Raw genomic sequence first — 20,895 nt, forward strand, 5'->3', positions numbered from 1 at the left:
TGGGGTAAACAGTTGCCTGGCCTCCCCAGGGCTTCTGGGAACGGCAAGGAGAGCGGGCCTCGGAAGTCACTGCAGGAAGTGGCCGCAGCAGCGCCTCCGGGGAAAGGAGGGAGCCCTTGATCTCGACCCGCCCGGACCCTTGTTTTACAAGCAGTGCACTCCGTCCACCTCTTACGAAGAGGGGGAAACCCACGTAGGAGGCAGAGATCCCTGGAAGAGGACCCGCCACCGAACACGCGGCTCTTAATCCCGCTGGGCAGCCCCCACCCGCGCGGGCTGGCAAGGAGCACCCCGGTGCTTCTGCCGCATGTTTCTGCACTTGCGGCGCTACTCCTCAGAGCCAAGGGCCAGCAGAAAGGGCATTCAGGGAAGAAAGAAGATACACAGGTCCTTTCTGCACCCAGGGCTCTAAAAACACGGCATTAGGGAGCTCACACCGAAATACACAAAGCATCGAGACACACACCCACTGGACCCAGGCTGGAGGGCTGGCGCCGTTGTCTGGCGACGGGACCTGCTGGCGTGTTGCTCGGTGTCTCGGGCAAGAGAGGGGGCACGACTGCCCGAGAGCATTTCTTAACCTGCTGGTGATGCAGGCAGGTTAGCTCCCCGGGGGTCTGGGGGAAGAATGGACTCAAACTCTCACCAGGCAGCTGGGAGAGGGGCGGGGGCGGGGGGGACAGGAGAGGAGAGAGGGGAGAACTGAGTCAGGAAACACAGAGGAACGCGCTCGGGTGGAGAGAGGCCTGGAAAGACGGCAGAGAAAACAAACTACAGGACAGGAGACAGGGCCGCGTCTCAGGAGACGGAGAGAGGGCAGAGGGGAGGGGTGGAGAGAGCGCGGCAGGGAGAGACACGCAAAGAGACTCACGTGGGGACGGGGAAGCTGAGAGAGACAGAGCGGCCGGGCAGACCCCCGCGCCCCGACAGCACCCTACGGCCAGCACAGCCACACCAGGCGCAGCAGGACGGAACCCACTCAGGAATGCTGGAGTCCTACAGCCGCCCCTGTATCCTGAAGCTATTTCCCGTCGGGGGGTGGGGTGGGAGGCGGTGTCCGGAGCTTAGGGTCAAAGCGAACAGCCCTGGGGTCACATCCTGTGTGTGATGGAAACGCTCTCTACCTGCACTGGCCACGACCGTAGCCACTGTCTACACCTGGCTACTGAACACTCGGAACAGGGCCAGGGGACCGAGAAACTGCCCTCTTGAGTCAATAATTTTGAATGCAAACAACCCTACGTGGCTCTTGGCTGCAGCACAGTTCAAGGCACCCTCATCCTCTACTGATGGAGAAGGTGGGGGGCAGCTCCATCAGCCTTGCCCTCCGAGCACACCTGGCTGCCTCTGTCCTCACCCTCCGCGCCTCCCCTCCAAGGGAGGACGGCTCTGGGGCCTGTCACGTGAATCAGGACAAGCCAGCTGACCATCATCACAGCGCTTAAGGGGCGCCCTGCCTGGCACCTGAGGGCACCACCCTGGGCCCCATGCGCCCCCAGGCCCCCCCATAACCATGCGGACCTCCCAGCCCACAGCCCATCTCTCGGATGATTTGGAACCTGCTTATATAACAAGAAGGCCACACGCCGCCCATGAATCACAGGAGGGAGGAGGGTGACAACAAGAAGGAAGCAAGGTAAAGTGGTGACAGTGTCAGCGAGGGAGAGACCGAGGGGCAGGGGCAGAGCTGCACCCACCTGGGCCTCCCTGGGCGACGGGCAAAGGCTGCGTCTGCTTCTCACCCGGCTCCGAGTCCCGCTCTGAATCCCAGGAGCCGCCAGCCTCCTCCTCCTCCCCCTCCTCCTGCGATCCTGCTCCAGCCTCTGGCTCCACGGGAGCAGGGGGCAGCGAGGGGGGGCCTGGAGCAGCTGCAGGCCTGGCCGCCCATCAGCACGGTAGGGGGAGCTCTGACTCGAGGCCAGGCAAGTCAGCAGCGCCGGCCCGCGGCCACGGCCTGCATTAAAGGGACATTCTGGTGCTGACCAGTGACCTACATCCTCCAAGCCTCACTGCCCTCCCCGGGGCAGGTGATGCCCAGACCTTCCTCGGGGGTACAGTGACCCTCCAGCGCCAGAAGCCGCTGCTGGTAGAGCGACTGCTGCACCCAGGGAGCTGTTCCACTCACAGATCCAGCGCCCCACAACCAGGGCGATCCCCCTGCGGTCCCCTCTACCCCTCAGGAGTTTTCAATGGCTCCCCATGGCCCTCAGAAAACTGCTGTGGCTTCTTCACTCAGCTGATAGGACCTGCATGATCTGGCTCCGGACACACCTGCAGGGACCCGCCCCCGCGTCCCCCTCTCTTCCAGGGCAGGGCACACAACACTGCCTCCCCCACATTCACGCTGTGCACCCCCTTGCCCTGCTCCCTGCTCCTGGCACACTCCTACTCATCCCTCCGCACCCAGCTCTAAAATCGCCAGGGGAGCCTCCTCTGGTGCCCCCAGACCACGTGAGTCACTCCCTGCTCTGGGCGTCCAGTCCTCGGGGACACGCCTCTGCTTCAGCTGCTCCCTCCGCAGTCATTTGTTTACGGCTCTGTCTCCCCAGGGGGCCCAGCAGCTCTTTAAGGATGAGACCCAGGGGCTTAGTCACCTCCCCACCCCCAGCACAGGGACGGACTGGCCAGGCAGTGCTCTGTGATTCAAGGGGGATGGTCTCAGCCTGTTTCCAAGGAATCCTATATTGCTGCCCCTCCCTCCCTATTTCCCACTGCTGCTCCCCCCTTCCGGCCCAAGGGGGCCGGGAGGGACCACGGTCTTCCCAGCAAGAGCAGTAGCCACAGGTGGGCAGGACAGAGGATGAGAAGCTCTGCTGGCGGGAGGTGAGGCTGGCAAAGGCGAGAGCTGGTGAAGTAGAGTGTGAGAGACGAGAAAAGAGACAGGCGGGCGTGGCTCTGGTGTCCTCCGAGATGACAGTAAAGGATGGGACTTCCGCAGGGATGTGAACACTCGGGTTGAGGAGTTCAACTCTCCACAGAGGCCCAACTGCATGCCTCTTGGCCCCAATGTTGTTAAGCGATCCAGTGGCCACTTGTGAAACAAGTTTTAGGCAGCATCTCTCTGGGCTCAGAGCAGACCTCGCAGGAGCAACTGAGTTAGAAGGAAAATATTCCTAAAAGAGGCCAAGGCGTCCTCCCCATGCTGGGAGACTCCATTCTTCTGACGTGTGTACCTGCTGGAAACTGGGGTGGTACTCCTCGAAATGTGTGCAATGTGTCACAGGCAGGTACCGCGGCAGCCTTGTTGTATTTTTCTGCCACAATTCCTTTCTTGGTGGACCTACCTCTCCCCACCCATGAGGTCCTTGGGGGGCTATGAGAGTACACTGTGGTAAGGGCGGGAAGGTAACACAGGGTAGGGCATCCCCTGGGGTGAACGGGACTACAGCACAGCCAGTCAGAATCTTCCATGAGATTCTATAAAGACACTGAAAGGAAAATGGGCTCTCGTATTTTTTTAAGGATTGCAAGCTCCAGGAATGTGGCTTGAGGCTTCTAGAGGTCCACCTTTCCCACCACATGGAAAGACTCTGCCTGACCATGAAGCTGGCAAATAGAAGCAAAGCCAGGAGATGGGGGCCAGGGGCGGGGGTGTGAGACAATATTAATGATGGCATTTGACTCCTGGATACAGATATGCCTGAAGTCCTCTCTTAGGACCCCGCCCCCACCCCCATTACTTTAATACAGTTACAGCATCAAATTCTGTTTTTGCTTCCGATAGTTTGAATAATGTTTGTATCAATACCAACCAACGGTCCTGACCAATACACACAAAATGCACACTCTTCCAAGGAGATGGCTCATAATTCCATCAGTCTAAAAAACTTAGGTCAATGAGAAGTAAGAAACCTCCTCACTCAAAGTAGAGCAAAAAGTGGCACCTATTGCTTACTTGCTTTTTACAGCCTTTTAAAGCCTGTGTCTATGTGCCTCAGTTTCCTCGACTGCAAAATGAAGATCAGAATAGCTTTTTTTTTTTTCTTTTTCTTTTCTTGGTTAAGAGAAATAAAAACATAACATGTAAAGCTCCTAGACAGTGGCTGGCATGCAGCAGGAGCTCAACCTGTGCACGCTCCCTCTTCCTTTCCCCCAGGGAGCCCCAATTTACACCCTTCTTATACTTGGAGGGGAAAAAAATACTCTAAGTTAAACAACCTTCCCACTTGATAGCTGGCGGGCTCCCTCGGAGGGAAAGGAGGGGGGGAGCAGAAACTGCTTGTTCATGCTTATTTATCTTACCTGCAGTAGGACAGTTCCCCCAGGAATTGTGAGCTGTAAACAGTACTTCGGGGCGTTCTCCCAGGACAGCAGCTGAACGTCCTCAATAGCGCTGTAGGAGACTGAGTTCTCCATGTACCCAGTTGGCTGCAGCAAAAAAAGAAAAAGACATACATTGGTTACAAGATCAGGCACAACAGCCATGTCACAGAAGAAGGTTCTGGAAAACATCCCCGGCTCTAGCAATACGCCACCTGAGCTAGCACAGACACCCGGTAACTCTGGGAAGCAAAGGACTTGGTCTTTCCTAGCTGGCGGGGTCAAGCTGGAGGGGAGGGCCTGTGGCGGACACCTGCTCGCGTGTGTGGACTTGCAGTTAGGACTAGGGGGCGGGCACACTGAGGGCAAGGCCTGTGCATTGTTCTTCTTGGCATCCATGGCCTGGACCCCTCCATCCCTCACCATGTCCAAGCCATCACCCTCTCTTGCGCACAGAGCATCCCTCCCTGTGCCCTAGGGGATCCTACACTTGTATTAATTATTGTGCACCCACGTGCTGTCTGTCTGACGTCTGCCTCCTAGCCAGGCTGCAGCGACACGAGGCCAGGCCCGTGTCTGTCTTGGTCCCTGCTCTCTCTCCCCAGGGCCTGGCACATGGCAAGGGCTCAATAATTAGTACTGAAAGGAAGAATGACAAGGGCTGTCATCGGGCATTGCTGGGGTGAGGGTGGGGCGGGAGAAGTTCACAGCCACTCACGGCTGAGTGAGTTCTGCTGTCACGGGAGCGAAGGTGCCAGGCACCGGGGGATGTGCTTGCTACCAGGAAATGGCAGCATCCTTGTCTCTGTGGCCACAGAAAAGCCAGACTTTCGGAAGAATCAAAGGGGAGGGTGGCACAGCTGAGAAGAATAACAGCAAACATCTCTCAAGCTTTCTGACATGGGCCAAGCTCTCCCCAAGCACATGGCAAGTGGTATCTCTTCTAATCCTCAGAGCAGTCCAGGTGCCAGGCCAGCCCCACCGCACAGATGAGGAAGCTGAGATTCAGGAGGTCCTGTGACTCGCCCAAGGTCACTCAGCTGGGAAGGGGCGTGGCCACCACTGAACTCCGCTGCGGACTCAGGGATCCGGGCTCTGACCATTGGGCTGTGATACAAGCAATTTAAAATCTGTGGCCCCTTAAGGACTTGAGATCCCCACAAGGTTTTTTATTTTCAATTTCTGCCTGCCCAAGCTGAGATGCAGTGGTGGTGGTGGTGGCAGCGGAGAAAAGGGCTGAAGGCTTAAGCGGCCTCGAGTTTCCCTGACATGATCAGTCACCAGGCTCAGGAAGTAAGAGTGACTGATCACTGACGTGCCCATTCATGTGCTCACTCATTCATTCATCTGATGCCTAAGGACTGGCCACCTGTTATGTTCCAGACCCCATGCTGGCTGCTAGGGGTACAGCAGTGAACTAGATGGAAACCCAATGGGCAAACCAAATACCCAAGTAAATAAACTACTGGAGAGTGGCAGGTGCTGCACCCAAATCCAGACAGGGTGTGGTGACAGGCGGCGGGCCGAGGAAAGATGGGGGGAGGTGCGTGCCAGGCTCTTGATGGAACAAAGGCCCAGGGGCGGGAACAAGCTGGGAGTGCTGGGAGGAGGCAAGGCCGAAGGCAGGGAGGGCGGGTAAGAAATGCCTACTCCTGGAGGCCTACTGGGGTGCTGGCATCGCTCCTTATTGGGTGGGTGCTGTGGGGCCCTAGGCAAGTTTCGTGGCATCACTAGGACTGCTGCATGGAAAGGGTGAGCAGAAGCAGGGAGCAGCCTGGAGGCTCCTGCCAGGGTCCAGGTGAGCCACGAGGCTGCTCAGACCCTGGCTGGAAGGGGGCGGGGAGGCAGCCAAGTCCCTGTGGCCCTTCTCAGCAGTGCTGACCCCCCCTCAGCTCCAACAGCCTCTGTGTCCAGCCAAGATGGTATATCAGTGCGTCGCAAATGCAAACACATGGGCTCCCCTTCGCCCCCCTGCCCTGTTCCCGCACCCCCTGCACCATCACATGCTCGGTGTTCTGCAGTAATGACTCAGCCCCAAGAGCACGTCTTGTCCTGAGAACACCAGCGACACCAGGGGCCTGGGGGACTGCTGACATGCTCACTGTGTTTCTCACCGAATGTCTCCCCTGCTGGTGTTTCAGCACCACGAGAGCAGGAATGTTTGCCTGTTCTGTTCCACGTGCCTAAACAGTGCCTGACATGGAGGAGGGGATTGTTGTTTCTTTCTTTCTTTTCTTTTTTTTTTTGGCATCTTAGGGCTGCACCTGCGGCATATGGAGGCTCCCAGGCGAGGGGTCGAATTGGAGTTGCAGCTGCCAGCCTACACCACAGCCACAGCAACTCAGGATCCGAGCTGCGTCTGCAACCTACACCACAGCTCACGGCAACGCCAGATCCTTAACCCACGGAGCAAGGCCAGGGATCGAACCCACATCCTCATGGATCCTAGTTGGGCTGGTTAACCGCTAAGCCATGAAGGGAACTCCTTTTTTTTTTTTTTTTTTTTTTTTTTTCATTTCCTTAACAAAATAAAAAAATGCCCAGCCATGTATTACTTATCATCACTAGGCATAACATATTGGGAAGAGGTTTTGGTTATTAGTTTTAAATATTAAATTTAAAAATTAAAAATAATAAGTTAAAAAAATCTCCTTTAGGGCACTGGCACCGGGGTGCCCAGATGCGCTGAACACCTATCCTTGGCAGCCCACATCCCTTTCCAAGGTCTGGCTGGCTGCCCAGCCCAGCCCTCGGACCCCTTCATACACCAAGAAGCCAGAGAACACGGGCTAGAACACAGCGACTGTGGCATCCACAAAATCGTTGGACCTAATAATAGATACGGACCCGCATCCAAAAACCCCACAAGGGTACTGAGCGTGACCACCACAAGGCGGATGTGATTTATCCAAACCAAGCGGCCGGCCTGCCTCATGCCTTTAGAACCTTGAACACACAAGCGGAAAGCCTGGAGGCTTCTATTTCCCCATCACAGCCTCCTGGAGATGGAGACGCAGCAAGCCCTGTGCTGCCCAGCGCTCACCAGCAAGCCGATGGGAACACGGGGGCTCCAGGTGACATGTGCGACGTACCATGACAGAAGGCCTGCTAAATACCGTGCCTGCCTGTCTCCTGACCCTGCTGTCACTGTCTCAAAGTGGCCTTGATGAGAAGGTGCACTACCAGCTTTTGGGGGACAGGCTGGGTATAAATACACACTTTTTTAAAAAAGCAGATGCACTGCTGTTTGACGCAGTCCTGGCTGAAAGCAAAAATTGGAGAATCAATGAGACCTGTGTTTGAGCCGCTTACTGTGTGTCTTTATGAGAGCGACTGCCCCTCTCTGAGCCCATTTCCTCCAATGATCCACTGAGAATTTAATGAGCATCAGGAGCCTTAAAGAGGATCCAATATGTCAAGGGCTTAGTACAGCATCTGGAACAAACTGAAAAGCTCAATAAAACGAACTATTGTGAGAAACACTAACCCTTTTATCTCTGGGAGCTTCCTCACCTCAAGTCCTAATTCTAGTCTAACCATGAGAAAAACATCAGGCAAACCCCAATTGAGGGGCAGCCCTCAAAATAACCGACCAGCACTCTCGAAAAACAAGGAAAGGCTGAAGCATCTGTCCCCACCGAGAGAAGTCAACAGAGACATGATAACTAAATGCACTGGGAGCGCATGGGAGAGCCTGGGATAGACAAAGGACATCGGGGCGAAACTAAGGAAATCAAATAAAGCGTGGACTTTCATAACGCATATATCAGTATGGCTCAGGAGCGGTGACAGATTTATCATGCCACCGTCAGATGCTAGCCACGGCGGAGAGAGCGTGTGGGGTGAATGCAAGCGATACCGTCTCTGCAATTTTTCTTTCCGTCTCGAACTGTTCTAACATAAAATGTTTATTAAGAAACACGACCTGCAGCTGCGGCTGCTGTTGTTACTATTATCACCACGATGGACAGCCTGGACAGGCGCCCCTGAGGCTTGCAAGGGAAATGGACAGATCGGGGGACTGCAGGCGCCCTCGGCCGCTCTTTGGATGCAGGGGGGTGAGCTGATGCTGCCGAGGACGTCCTCCATCCTGGGTACTTTCACACCGCTGGGACGATTTTACAGATAACTGATAATTCCCCGGTAATCTGAGCACAACGATCAGGGCTACAGCGGAGGAGATTCCTGCATGGGGTAAAGGCTGAGTTAGATAGAAAGGAAAAATTAAAGTCTCCACTTGAGGGAAGCTAGGAAATCCAGCCCTAAGAGGTACATTTAAGAGAACATTAAGTAGATGAAAAAGTTATTTCTACGCGTAAACGCAGTACAAGATGTACTGGGTGGTTCTGTTTGCATGACATCCTGGAAGAAGCAAGAACTATAGGGACTGCAATCAGATCAGGGCGTGGGCGTGGGGCGGGGGAAGGGAATGGTTACCGAGGGGCATGGGGAAGGGGCGTGGGGGAACTTTTTGGGGTGATGCAAAGAGTCGACGTCCTGAATGTGGTGGCAGTTACTTGATTGTTCACAGGTCAAAATTCACAGCGCTGCCCGCTAAGAAGGGTCCACTTTTCTGAATGTAAAGCACGGCTCAACCCGAAGAAAGGCCACGCACGAATGTCCCAGCGGACTGGGAAGATGGTGAACAGAACGTAACCTTTCAGACGAAATCATACAAGACCTCTCAAGGCACTTCCTGATGATTTTCCATACCTCATTTTTTGGCAGGTATATATAGATCTGGGACTTGCCTTTTTTTCACATAATGTGACATCGTGTGCACACCCCCTATTCTGAAGATCAATCTTCAGAATTACCGTTTTAGTGCCTATTAAACATCTGACCACCACCTCTTTCACCACCACGCCCACCGCCCCCTCCGCAGACAGTGTGGTGGCTTCACTTTATGCTGCTATAAACAACTGCACAATGGACATCCTTGTGAAACATGTTTTCCCACCCCATGTTTAGGATTATTTCCTTAGGCCAGATTCCCAGAAAGGGAATTACTGGAACAAAGGGTAAGAGCATATTTTATGCTGTTGCCAAATTGCTCTCATTAAAGAGAAATTAAAGAGAACTGGGGAGCCCTGGCTAAGACTGGGGGCCTTCATCCTGGGCCACCAGCTTGGCTGGGTCCTGCTGGACGCTGCTCTGACCCATGTGAGTTCAGAGCAAACGTCTGGTCCTTGGGGGCCCTCGAAGTAACTGCATGGCAGGGGTGCTGGAGGCTCAGAAGTTTGCATTGTGTCCTTCTGCAAAGGGGGGGGGGGCAGGTAGCATCCTTCTGCAAAGGGAGGGCATCCTTCTGCAAAGGGAGGTCCGTTTTGCAAAGAGGGCTGCTTCTGTAAGGGGATCCTTCTGCAAAGGGGGTCATTCTGCAAGTGGGGTCCTAGCCCGTGGGGGTGCTGCTTTCCCATGGGAGACGGGGACCAGGGAGGGGATGCCTTTGTCCCTTGCTCTCAGGGACTGATGAGGGGCCAGTGCAGGGGCCCTGGTGTTGCCAGACCAAGAGGAGAGACCGCCCCTCTGCTTTTGTTTCTGACGTGAGCTGCAGTCCTGTCCCCTCAACACCTGGATCTGGGCTGCGGAAAGTGGACCCAGAGGGAACATCAGCATCCCCTTCAGGGCTGATGCTGCAAACTCTGTGCTTTCCCAGACTTTACGCGTGGCAGAGCAGGCAGGGAGTGGGGTGACCGAGGCCCCCCGAAATAGCCCCTGACCTCACCCCTAATGCTGGTGCCATGCAGCTTGTTTTTGCCTTGTGCTACCTTTCTGGGGAGCCAGCTCTCTGGGGCCCAGACCTGCCTGCTGGTCTCCGTGGGGACTTCTCTAAAAGCAAGTATGAAGCATGACATGTGTGGCCCCAAGACGAGGCTCCAGGCCGATTCCAGACAGAGGTCGGCAAGGCACCCTGCATGGTTCCTGGGAGGGGAGAGAAGAAGGTCCCTGACCCCCAAACGAGAAGCTGGCCTGGAAACACCTTCCAGGAGCTGGCTCCCGAGGCCAGAGGAGGATGGGAACCCTTGCCCAGCTGGGGACCTCCTGCCCCAGCAGGCGTGCCACACTGGGGACCCACCCGGCACGACGTGACTCTCCATGGAACTGCCCCACCGGCACGAGGAAGGACGTGCCTCCAGCCCCATCCACAAACTGTGGCCTCTGAGGAGAGGGATCAAGTCAGAGGGCAGGGGGGGGCCCTTCCAGCCCCATGGTGGGCGGTCAACAACAACAATGGCAATAGCAGTAGTGCTGATGCCAGAACCTGGGTGGTAGCACCACAGAGAGGTCTGGATCATGGGAGGGGGCTTCAACCCTCACCTCCTCCTGCTGCTTTTTAAAAAATTTTTTCTTTTTAAGGCTGCACCTGTGGCATATGGAAGTTCCCAGGCTAGGGGCTGAATCGGAGCTGTAGCTTTGACCTACACCACAGCCACAGCCACAGCCACACTGGATCTGGGCTGCATTTGCAACCTATGCTTCAGCTTCGGGTAATGCTGGATCCTTAATCCACCGAGCAAGGCCAGGGATCAAACTCACATCCTCACAGAGACAACATCAGGTCTTTCGCCTGCTGAGCCACAATGGGAACTCCAGGCTGCTTCTGTCTTGGCTGTAGTGAACAGCCTGCTGCATGTTTTCTTCAGTGACACGGCAGGTCACGCGCTCTGCCACCACCACCCACCCGAAGCCCCTTCCACAAAGAAAGGCACAGGTGCCCCTGGTTAACATTTATCAAGCCGTTACAGGTGCCCAGCAGCACGCTGAGGGCTTCCTATGCTGTATTATCTCATTTAACTGTACAACCACCCTGGGCTGGCAGGGAGCGGGGTGCTATTTATCCCTACCGATCCACACGCGACAGAAGAGGAAACAGAAGCACAAATTGGTGATGAGATTTTTACAAGTCCCTGCTTCTTAGAGACCCTGGATTCAATCTCACATCCCCCCACACAGTGACCTTCACCTCTGCTCTCCTCAACTCCTCCAGCCAGATCCAAACCCCAGCGTCTGGACCGGGGTGCAGGCACATTGCCAGTGTGTGTGCAGAAAGGACCCAGCACGGTGGGGGTGGGGGTGGGGAATGAGCCAGAATCCACCTTCCCACTGCCACCCAGCCCTGCAGGTGCCCGGGCCACCTATAGCTTATCTCGGCCTCGAGGGCAGAAACCCACACACGCTCATTCAGGAAAGGCCTGCCAAAAAAAATTTTTTTTTTTTTTTTTGCTATTTCTTTGGGGTGCTCCCGCGGCACATGGAGGTTCCCAGGCTAGGGGTCCAATCGGAGCTGTAGCCACCGGCCTACGCCAGAGCCACAGCAACGCGGGATCTGAGCCATGTCTGCAACCTACGCCACAGCTCACGGCAACTCCAGATCCTTAACCCACTGAGCAAGGCCAGGGATCGAACCCGCAACCTCATGGTTCCTAGTCGGATTCGTTAACCACTGCGCCATGACGGGAACTCCCCAAAATATTGTGATGCCCTCTTTAATCCCAATAAGGGGAAGTTGTACACAAAAGCAAACAGCGGGTAACGGTCTGGGGCTAGACTGACCAGTTTGGGCCCCGTCCCCAAGCAAACCTCCTTGAATGCCTTTCCCCTTCCTCACCCCTCGTTTCCGTAAACCAAAGATAACTGAGCATAAGTGGACCTTTTCTTGTTGCCCTGGGCTGTTATCACCATTACCACCGTCCATGGTACTAGGGATGCTCTTGGTACCACTGAGGGGACCGAGAGCTCCCTGCGGGCCTCAGAGGTACCGAGTGTGTCTGTCTTCTCTAGACTCCAGGCATTCTCTGGATGCCAAACGGCTACTTCCTATTGCTGCCCAAATACCTCCCCTCACACTCAACCCTCAAAAGGTTACAGCTCTTCCGTTGCAGTCTGGGAAAGCAGAGAGCCAAGGCTGTTAGAATTGTGTGTAAAGTAAAAGTTACTGGGTTTTGAGCAAGAAAACCTTTTATGAGAGCAATACACCCTTCTTATGTTTTATGACATTCTGTTTGATCCTCCTTTCCTGGGGGTAATAATTCTAAGTTCTTCACAAATAAAGAACCCTGGATTAGTGCTGCCCAAGAGAACCTTCCACAATGACGGAAACACACCGTATCTGCACTGTCGGCTGCACGAGCCACCTGTGGGCTTCAGAGCACTTGACATATGGCGAGTACAAGGGTCACCTTGGAACCAAACACACGTGGCCATTCAACAAGTAGAAGGTCGCACATTCCGTGTACAACCCAGTGCCAGGGCCTGGGGATGCGGCAGTGAAGGGAGGGACATGGCCCTACAATTACGGAGCGGACAGTCAGGGAGGCGAGAGATGACCCAGGAGAATGAGAGGGCCAGATGGCCAGGAATCTGCGTCCTTGGGTATGGCACTTTTCATCTGTGCCACTGGGCACCTCTGTCCGCTTAGCCACCTCTCAAGGACCAGGGAGCGAGTCTAAAAGGGAGCCTGGATGGAGGGACTGGCCCAGCCTCCACCCGGGCCCAGCAGAGCGGGCAGCGGCCTGGGTATCAAACATCCCTTCCTCCCAGTGTCAGGACCTTCCAGGTCTGTTGGTGCCCCTTTCCCACCTCCCATGTCTTCATGGCCCCTCTCACCTCCCTCAGCCCCCTGGAACCTACATCCTTCCCGGGAGGCAGGTATCGCCACCATCCCGTGACAGACCCCGTCCTGGCCTTTGTCTCTCACAGCCAAGTAGGGTAAAAATCAGGGCAGGGGGTTCCTACCACAGTATGAGAGCACCACACCACCCTCCAGCAGAACTGGGGACCCTGCTGGTTACCCCTGGACGGGACAGTACAGAGCAGGGGTGCGAGGAAGCTTCCGGAGGCCTGAACTGTTCTAGGTCCTGATTCCGCTGGGAGTGACTTACATGTTTATTCGGTTAACATGCATCAGTGAGGACACGGCGTGGGCACGTTTTGGGAAGTGTTCACGCTTCAATCAAAAGCTTTTTTTTTTTAGGGCCACGCCTGCAGCAAATAGAACTTCCCAGGCTAGGGATTGAATTGGAGCCACAGCTGCTGGCCTACACCACAGCCACAGCAATGCAGGATCTGAGCTGTGTCTGCAACCTACACCACAGCTCATGGTAATGCTGGATTCTTAACCCAGGATTGAACCTGCATCCTCATGGATACTAGTCAGGTTCTTACCTACTGAATCACGATGGGAATGCCCCAAAAGATTTTTTTTTAAAGGTCTAGGATCAAACACAGGCTTTACTATTGGTTGGCTGTTTGGCCTTAGGCAGGTCCCTTGACCTTTCTGAGACTCCAATTTCTCCCTTGTAAAAGTGACGTAGTTTTCACACCCACTAGGAGGGCTAAATTTTTTTTCTTTTTTAAGGGCAGGAACAGGTGTTGGAGATGATGTTGAGATCGGAACGCTCATACACGGGGTGGGAATTGGGGGTGGGGGACCCACTTGGGAAAGCAGCCTGGCCGTTCTTCAGAAAGTTCAACAGTTTCCCTATGACCCATGCAGCAAATTTCATGGCAGGTGAATTATACCACAATAAAATAGATTCTGGTATATGATCTCACAGGTTTTGTGAAGGGCAATGAGGAGCTCGATGCAAAGCCTCCTAGGAACTGCAGAGAGGTAACCCCTCTCACGGTCACCCAGAGAGGGCTCTGCAGAGGAGGACCTGAGAGAGAAGGCCCCGCAGGGCTGTGGACAGAGGTGGCATGAGCTGAGGAGGCGTGTGTGAGCCCAGCTCCACACACAAGGCCAGGGGCTAAACGGGAGCTCCTTACACCCCCGGCAATCACGTTCAAGCATCAACAAGAAGGAAGAAGGGGCTTTTATACAAATGCCCTCCAAGTCCTTCCATCACCACAAATCACTCCAAAAAGTCGGATCAGAGAGGAGCAGTCCGGCTTGGAGTTGGCCTGGCGCCTGGGAGGTGACAGAGCAGCTCAAGACAACAGAAGACAAGCAGGACCCCATGGATGGTCAGGGGTCAGGTCCTCAGATGAGGCCTCCAACAGGCACCCCAGGAGCTCTGGGCTGCACAGCTCCCCCACCCCAGGCTCACCAACCCTGTCCTGCCCCATCTTAAGCAAACACTGCCCCGTCCAGCCCTCCCTGGGGGCCGTGAGCTCTTCAGGACAGAAGAAGAGCCACGGGCCCCTCCCCTGCTGCACAGAGCCAGAGGCTGGGCCACGAGGGCAGGCCTGGAGCCCTGTTCTCTACAGACTGTGCTCCGTCGAGTTGGTCAGGAGGTTCGCTCTGGCTCATTAATCATGAGTCCGGCCATGGCAGCTGCCCCCTTTTATGGCCAAATGGCCCAGGAAGTTTAATAATAGAGAGAAGGACGGACATTTCCACGATCAGACCCTTCCAGCCCCAGTCCCCATCGCGGGCACGGGCAGACAAGTGGAAAGCTGGCTCACAGCATCTATGCCACCGGTGCCTTGGCCAGCGGAGTGGTCGATCAAGGCTCGTGAAGACTGGGACGCGAAGTCAGCCCACTTCTAACCGCTGGCTCAGCATCTTGAAGGGCCACGGCAGCCACGGCGCGGCGTACCCCAAGTGCCGGCCCTCAGCCAGCAGGCCCCCATCTCTTCCCAAAGGCCCTGGGCAGTGGGTACCGTGAGGACTCCGTCTGCTACAGGGAGGCTCGGAGCAGTCAGAGCCAGTCCCCACAAAGGCCACGCTGTCGACGCACAGGCCGGACCTGGTCCACGGTGCCATGTCCCCTGCCTGTTCTGGGAGACAATGGCCTGGAAGCCGCGTGTGGGCCTCTTAATGGGGGGGGGGGGGCGGATCACAGAGGTGCAGAAAGATAATGACAATGGGGTGGGGGTAAGCACCATGGGTTGCAGGTGTAAGGTACAAACAGAAGCAGCGGGCAAACACTCTGGAACATCGGGGAAGGCTTCCCGGAAGTGACCTCTGAACTGGTGGGTGGGGAGCGCCAAGGACTCCCAGCAAAAGAGAAGGGAGGGTGCGAGGTGTCACGGCCAGGCAGGGGACAGGGATTCGTGAGGTGAGGCTGGGGTGCGAGGACCCAGGAAGGCCTGAGACAGGACCAGACCAGGACACAGCCTTCACTGCCCTCAAATTGTTGGATATTCTTGGAGTTCCCATCGTGATGCAGCAGAAAGGACTCCAACTAGTAACCATGAGCTGGCAGGTTCAATCCCTTGCCTTGCTCAGTGGGTTAAAATCTGGCATTGCCGTGAGCTGTGGTGTAAGCGGCAGACGCGGTCGGATCCTGCATTGCTGCGGCTGTGCTGTAGGCCAGCAGCTGTAGCTCTGATTAGATCCCTAGCCTGGGAACCTCCGTACGCCGAGGGTGCGGCCCTAAAAAGAAAAAAGAAAAAAAAATAGTCTTGGATATTCTCTCTCGCTCCCTTCCCATCTTTTTCAAAATTAAGGTATACCATGTAAAGAGTCAAGTGCAAGAGCACACAAGCCTGAGGCCTCTGCAGAAGCACAGCCCCATGGGACCCCACCCAGGTCAAGACAGGGACCATATGCAACACCCCAGGAGGCAGGCTCCCTCACATCCTGTCCCAGTCAAGACCGCCCAGTGTCTGCTCTTCTAGCTCCATCACCAGAGATGCGGTCTCGGACATCCTACAGACGGAAGCAGGCAATAGATGCGCTGTTGGGTCTGGATGCTTCTGTTCAGCGCCACGACTGCAAGATGCATGTGTCTGTAGCTCACTTCTAACTGCAGGCAGCGCTTGTTCCTGAGCTACCGCTGTCAGTGCATCTTTGCTTTTTTCCAGATCGGGGCCACTGTGTATAAAGCTGCTGTGAACATTTCTGCACCTCTTCGGGTAAATACGATTTCTGGGCCACAGGGTAAAGTGCTTTTATTTAAGTCCAGGAACTTCTAATTGTGGGGATTTCCATGGAAGTCTGACATAAACACGAGCTCTGTTGTAGGCCCTGCTCTTCTCAGGTACCCCCCACCTTTGGAAGAACGGGATTCTGAGTCTTGGGGGTAGAATCGGGCAGTGACAGGGCTCAAAGGGTGAACTGTGCCTTTCACAGGGGCCTCTGAGACCCGCGGGAGATGTGGCACCCGTCTAAGAGCCGCGGAGGATGTGATGGTAACCCAGAAACATTTTGGGGTCTCGTGTGGCACAAAGGGACTTCTCTGCTCCCTTCATGTTCAGCCTCCCCGCCTCACTCAGTGCAGATGATGCTGCAGAAGGAAAGGGCAGGTCTGTTCAAGATTAGAGATCCGAGTTAAAGGCTGGGAAGAGCCGCTGTAGTTTTTAATTAATATCACGATTAATTTACCCCCAAGATCACGTGCCACTGTCATGCAGGCCTCTAGCCACTCGGTGTCCTGGACGCATGGATGTTGACGGAGACCGACGTGCATTTTCACCAACACACGCCAGCTGATGCGGTAAGTCAGCGGGGGAAGAACAGCGGCCTCTGTCACCCTGCGAACAGGGCACCTGCCTCGAGGTTCTCCTAGGCTGGGGCACCCCTGCACCCCGGTACCTTCCTGCACACTGTCCCAGCTGTTTGTGTGCCACAAGCTCCCAAGGACAGGGACCCCGCCACCTTAGCTTCTGTCTGGAGTAACTGTCTTGGCCCAGAACCGTCTATGGGGCAACTGCTCCCGGCCAGCTTCCCAGTGATGCCCTAGAAGGACCCATGAGATGGGCGTCACTATAATCCCATTTTACAGCAGAGAGAACCAAGGCCCCCAAAGAGGAAAAAACCTGCCCAAGCCAAGCTGCGTGTTATTAAGGAGGCCAGGACTGGCGCCCCAGGCCTTAGCAAGAAACCCGAGGTGGGTAAACATTTTCCGTAAAGGGCCCGAGAGTAAATTCTTTAGACTCTGTGACTTCCATGGTCTCTGTCCTAACAATTGACAGAGCCGCTGGGGTGTGACAACAGCCACAGGTCATAGACAAATGACTGTGGCTGTGTTCCAATAAAACTTTATTTACAAAGGCAGGTGGAGGTGGGGGTGGGGGTGGGGGCAGGCTTGGCCTGGGGGCATTAGCCTGCCAAGCGCTGATTTAAACCACTCAAGAGGACTCTAAATATGCTGGATAGAGTTCCCGTTGTGGCTCAGTGGTTCACGAATCTGACTAGGAACCATGAGGTTGCGGGTTTGATCCCTGGCCTCACTCAGTGGGTTAAGGATCCAGCGTTGCTGTGAGCTGTGGTGTAGGTCACAGACGTGGCTCGGATCCCGCGTTGCTGTGGCTCTGGTGTAGGCCAGCGGCTACGGCTCCGATTTGACCCCTAGCCTGGGAATCTCCACATGCCGCGGGAGTGGCCCAAGAAATGGCAAAAAGACAAAAAAAAAAAAAAAAAAAAAAATTGTAAATAAATAAATATGCTGGATAGATGGATGGGAGAAAATAAGTGGACAGTTTTCTCTCGTTACGTTCTTTCCAGGACGACGTTAGCACAGAGCATCGAGAGGTGTCTGAGTGGGTGAGGAGGTGCGTGGATGAGCTGCTCCTTATCGTGGCCACCAGTGCCGGGTCCTACGGAGACCACCTGACATGGGCTCCAGCAACGTCCCCTCTACCGAATGGCCTCAGCTCTAACCCTAAATTCTGCAGACTCAGGACACCAGTTCTGCAGAAATTTCTCAGATGACAAATTTGGGGAAATCCTCCTGGGGCCCATCCCAAAATACAAGTAAACAACCCAGAAGCCAGAGCACGCGGGTCCTCCTCCCCCAGCCCCGCCCATGTCCAATGAGGACACGGGCGGCTGGTGAGGACCCAGCAGTGAGCTGCCAGGACCCGGGCGGGGTGACCCTCATCTGATTTTTGTCCCCAAAACAATGGAAACGAGCCAGCGTGACTGAGGTCACATTCAGGGGACCTGTGACAGTGTAAGGAGAGCTGAGGATGGTGTGTTCCATCAATGCAGCCTTCTAGAGAACACCGGGAGAAGAGAAGACACGAGGGAAATAACAAGAACGACCAGTGGTTTGGTTCAGCAAGGAAACAGGCTCAGAGCGTGCAGACACGCCCCAGGGTCACCCAGCTGGGACTGGCAGAACTGGGTCAGGACCACCACATTTTCTGAGGAGGGGCTGCCTCTCGTGGGGCCCCCGTCATCCTCCCTGAGGCCCCCGAGCTAGACCTCAGGTGCTGGTGGTGAGCAGAGGTTCAGAGTCACGGCTCACCTCGCCCTATGGCCCAAGGGAGCTCCCTGCAGTCCCAGCGTCCATCCAACCTTCCCCAACCCACGCCCCCACACCCAGCTGGACCCAGCACCTCATCTCTGAGACCATGGAGGGGCCCCAGCAGATGCCAACCAGGCATCCCATGTGGAAACTGTCTTTTACTAGCATTTTTCATTAAACAGATTAACTCCATGCCTGGAGTTCACCCCACTCTCCATGACAAGTTAACGGAGGGAAGGAGCTGGGTTTTTTTGCTTTTTGTTTTGGCTGCACCTGCGGCATGCCGAAGGTCCCAGGCTAGGGATCAAACCCACACCACAGCAGCCACCCGAGCCTCATCAGTGAAAACACTGAATCCTTAACCCACTGAGCCATACGGGAACTCCTAGGCTACTTTTTACGAAGTCTGAGTTAAGTGAAGCATCACTTCATCTTCGCTGGAACACACCGAGGTGTGTTTTCCATTTTACATATGAATCGGCGAGACACTGAGAGGCAAGGTCCCCTATAAAGGAGCAGCAGAGCCCAGGCTTGAACCCTGACCTGCCCACATCTCTAAAAAACACTGTGGAGCCCTGTGAGGGGGTAGTAACGCTGGCAGCAGTGAAGACCACGGAGCAGAGAACGCAGGAAGAGGGCAGAGAGGACCAAGGGGAAGGAAGAGGCCCTTCGGGACACAAAGCACAAAGTATCCCTCCATGTCCCTGGTCTGAAAACGCCCTGTCACTAGCCAGGCCAGCCCAGGGCCCGCTCGGGATCTGCTGAAGCCCCCGAGGCCATGGCTGCCAGCACAATGAACAAGAGAACTAAGGGGGAAACTCTAATTTGACACAAAAATGGTGCACAATGAAAACGCCTGGCTGGTTGCTGGCCCCCCAAGACATCCCCAGAGCAGGAGGGCAGCCGATGACACCCTGCACGGGGACAGGTGGCATGTGGGCACAGGCCTGGCCCACGCTCGGTGCGGGTCCGGTGTGGAGCTCCCCCTCTGTTGATCATCATTTCTGGAAGATGCTGCGCTGCGCTAATTACAGAGAGAGGGCCGTGGCCATATTTGGTCAGAGCTGCAAGGCTGGCCTTTCATGTGGACTCAGGAGGGCTGTGCTGTCCTTGCAGGGCCCCTGGGGGCCGCACCAAGGTCACGGCCAGCAGCTGCTTCTGCCCCGAACATGTTTTCAGCCGCTGCCCTCTCTTCTAGGCTCTGAGACACAGGATTTGGGGCTGTGAGCAGATGCTGGACAAGGAACTTGGGAAGATGAACAGGAAGATCTTCTCCTGCAAAGAAAGAGAGAGGCGGCGTCTCTGCAGGCCTGGGGCGGCGGGGGATGGGGGCGCGGCACCTGTCCGGGCAAGCGCAGCTCAGTTGCCACAATGCAGAGATTCTTCTCGCTCTTCTCTGGAATTCCAGCACGCAGCTGTCACCCTCACCAGTGACAGAACTCAACCAGCATGTACGGAGTGCCTACTGTGTACCAGCAGCATCGCAAGGATGACGAGGACACCAGTGGTGACCCAGCACTCCCGACGGCCCAGGGGAACATAACCAATATCCAAGGCAGACAACCAGGCACATTCATTCAAATTGTATGCTTCTGAGCTCAAAGGAAAACCACCATGTCATCCGTAACGCACCTACCAGAATGGCTTTAAAAAAAGATACTGTCTACACTTCACACACATCAGCACGGCCACCACCAGAAAAAAAAAAAAAAAAAAAAAAATCCAGAGAATAAGTGTTGGTGAGGATATGAAGGAATTGGAACCCCTGTACACTGCCGGTGGGATTATAAAACGTCGCAGTTGCCATGGAAAACACCTGGAGGTTCTTCAAAAAATTAAAATAGAACTACCACGTGACCCAGCAATTCCTCTTTTGGGTATAGAGCCCGCAAATGGAAGGTAGTGACGGGAACAGGTATCCGTACACCCATGTTCACAGCAGCTTTGTTCAACTGCTAAAAAGTGGAAGCAACCCACGTCTCCCGCGAGTGGATGAATGGATCCGCAAGCGCGGCAAACACAGACAGTGGAGTATTGTTCAGCCTGAGAAAGGAAGGAAGTTCTGACACCTGCTATGACATGGATGAACCCTGAGGAGACTATGCCAAGTGAAATAAGGCAATCACAGAAAAGACAAATACTGCATGATTCCACTTACGTGTGGGATTTAGAGGAGTCGGATTCAGAGAGCCGGAAAATAGACAGACGGCCAGTGGCTGGAGGAGGGGGAGTTGCAGTTTAATGGGTACAGAGTTTCAGTTTTGCGAGATAAAGAGAGTTCTGGAGAAGCATGGTGGTGACGGAGGCACAAGAGTGTGGCTGGACTGATGTCACAGAGTGTGACCCTTAAAAACGGCTACGATGGGGCTACAACCTGAACGTCTGTAGACAGAGCCATAGACCAAGACGTGGTACATACACACGGGGGAAGGCTACTGAGTCATGGGAGAGAAGGAAATGACGCCATGTGCAGCAACATAGCGGGACCTACATA

At 55.0% G+C, this 20,895-nt stretch overlaps 1 protein-coding gene across 1 annotated transcript in view; it reads right to left on the reverse strand.

Annotated features, from left to right (window-relative positions):
- The window catches only part of CMIP (c-Maf inducing protein), a 228,287-nt gene that overhangs the window by 82,850 nt on the left and 124,542 nt on the right, over window positions 1-20,895 (reverse strand). The window contains exon 2 of the mRNA XM_021093761.2: window positions 4,243-4,368. Coding sequence (XP_020949420.1) covers window positions 4,243-4,368 — 126 coding nt within the window. The remainder of the gene's footprint in view (window positions 1-4,242; window positions 4,369-20,895) is intronic.

This window comes from Sus scrofa, chromosome 6 (genome assembly GCF_054392235.1).
Source record: "Sus scrofa isolate SSC_HxYL_T2T_F1_AM1 chromosome 6, Sscrofa_HxYL_maternal_Yorkshire_Landrace_v2.0, whole genome shotgun sequence".
Classification (NCBI taxonomy): Eukaryota; Metazoa; Chordata; class Mammalia; order Artiodactyla; family Suidae; genus Sus; species Sus scrofa.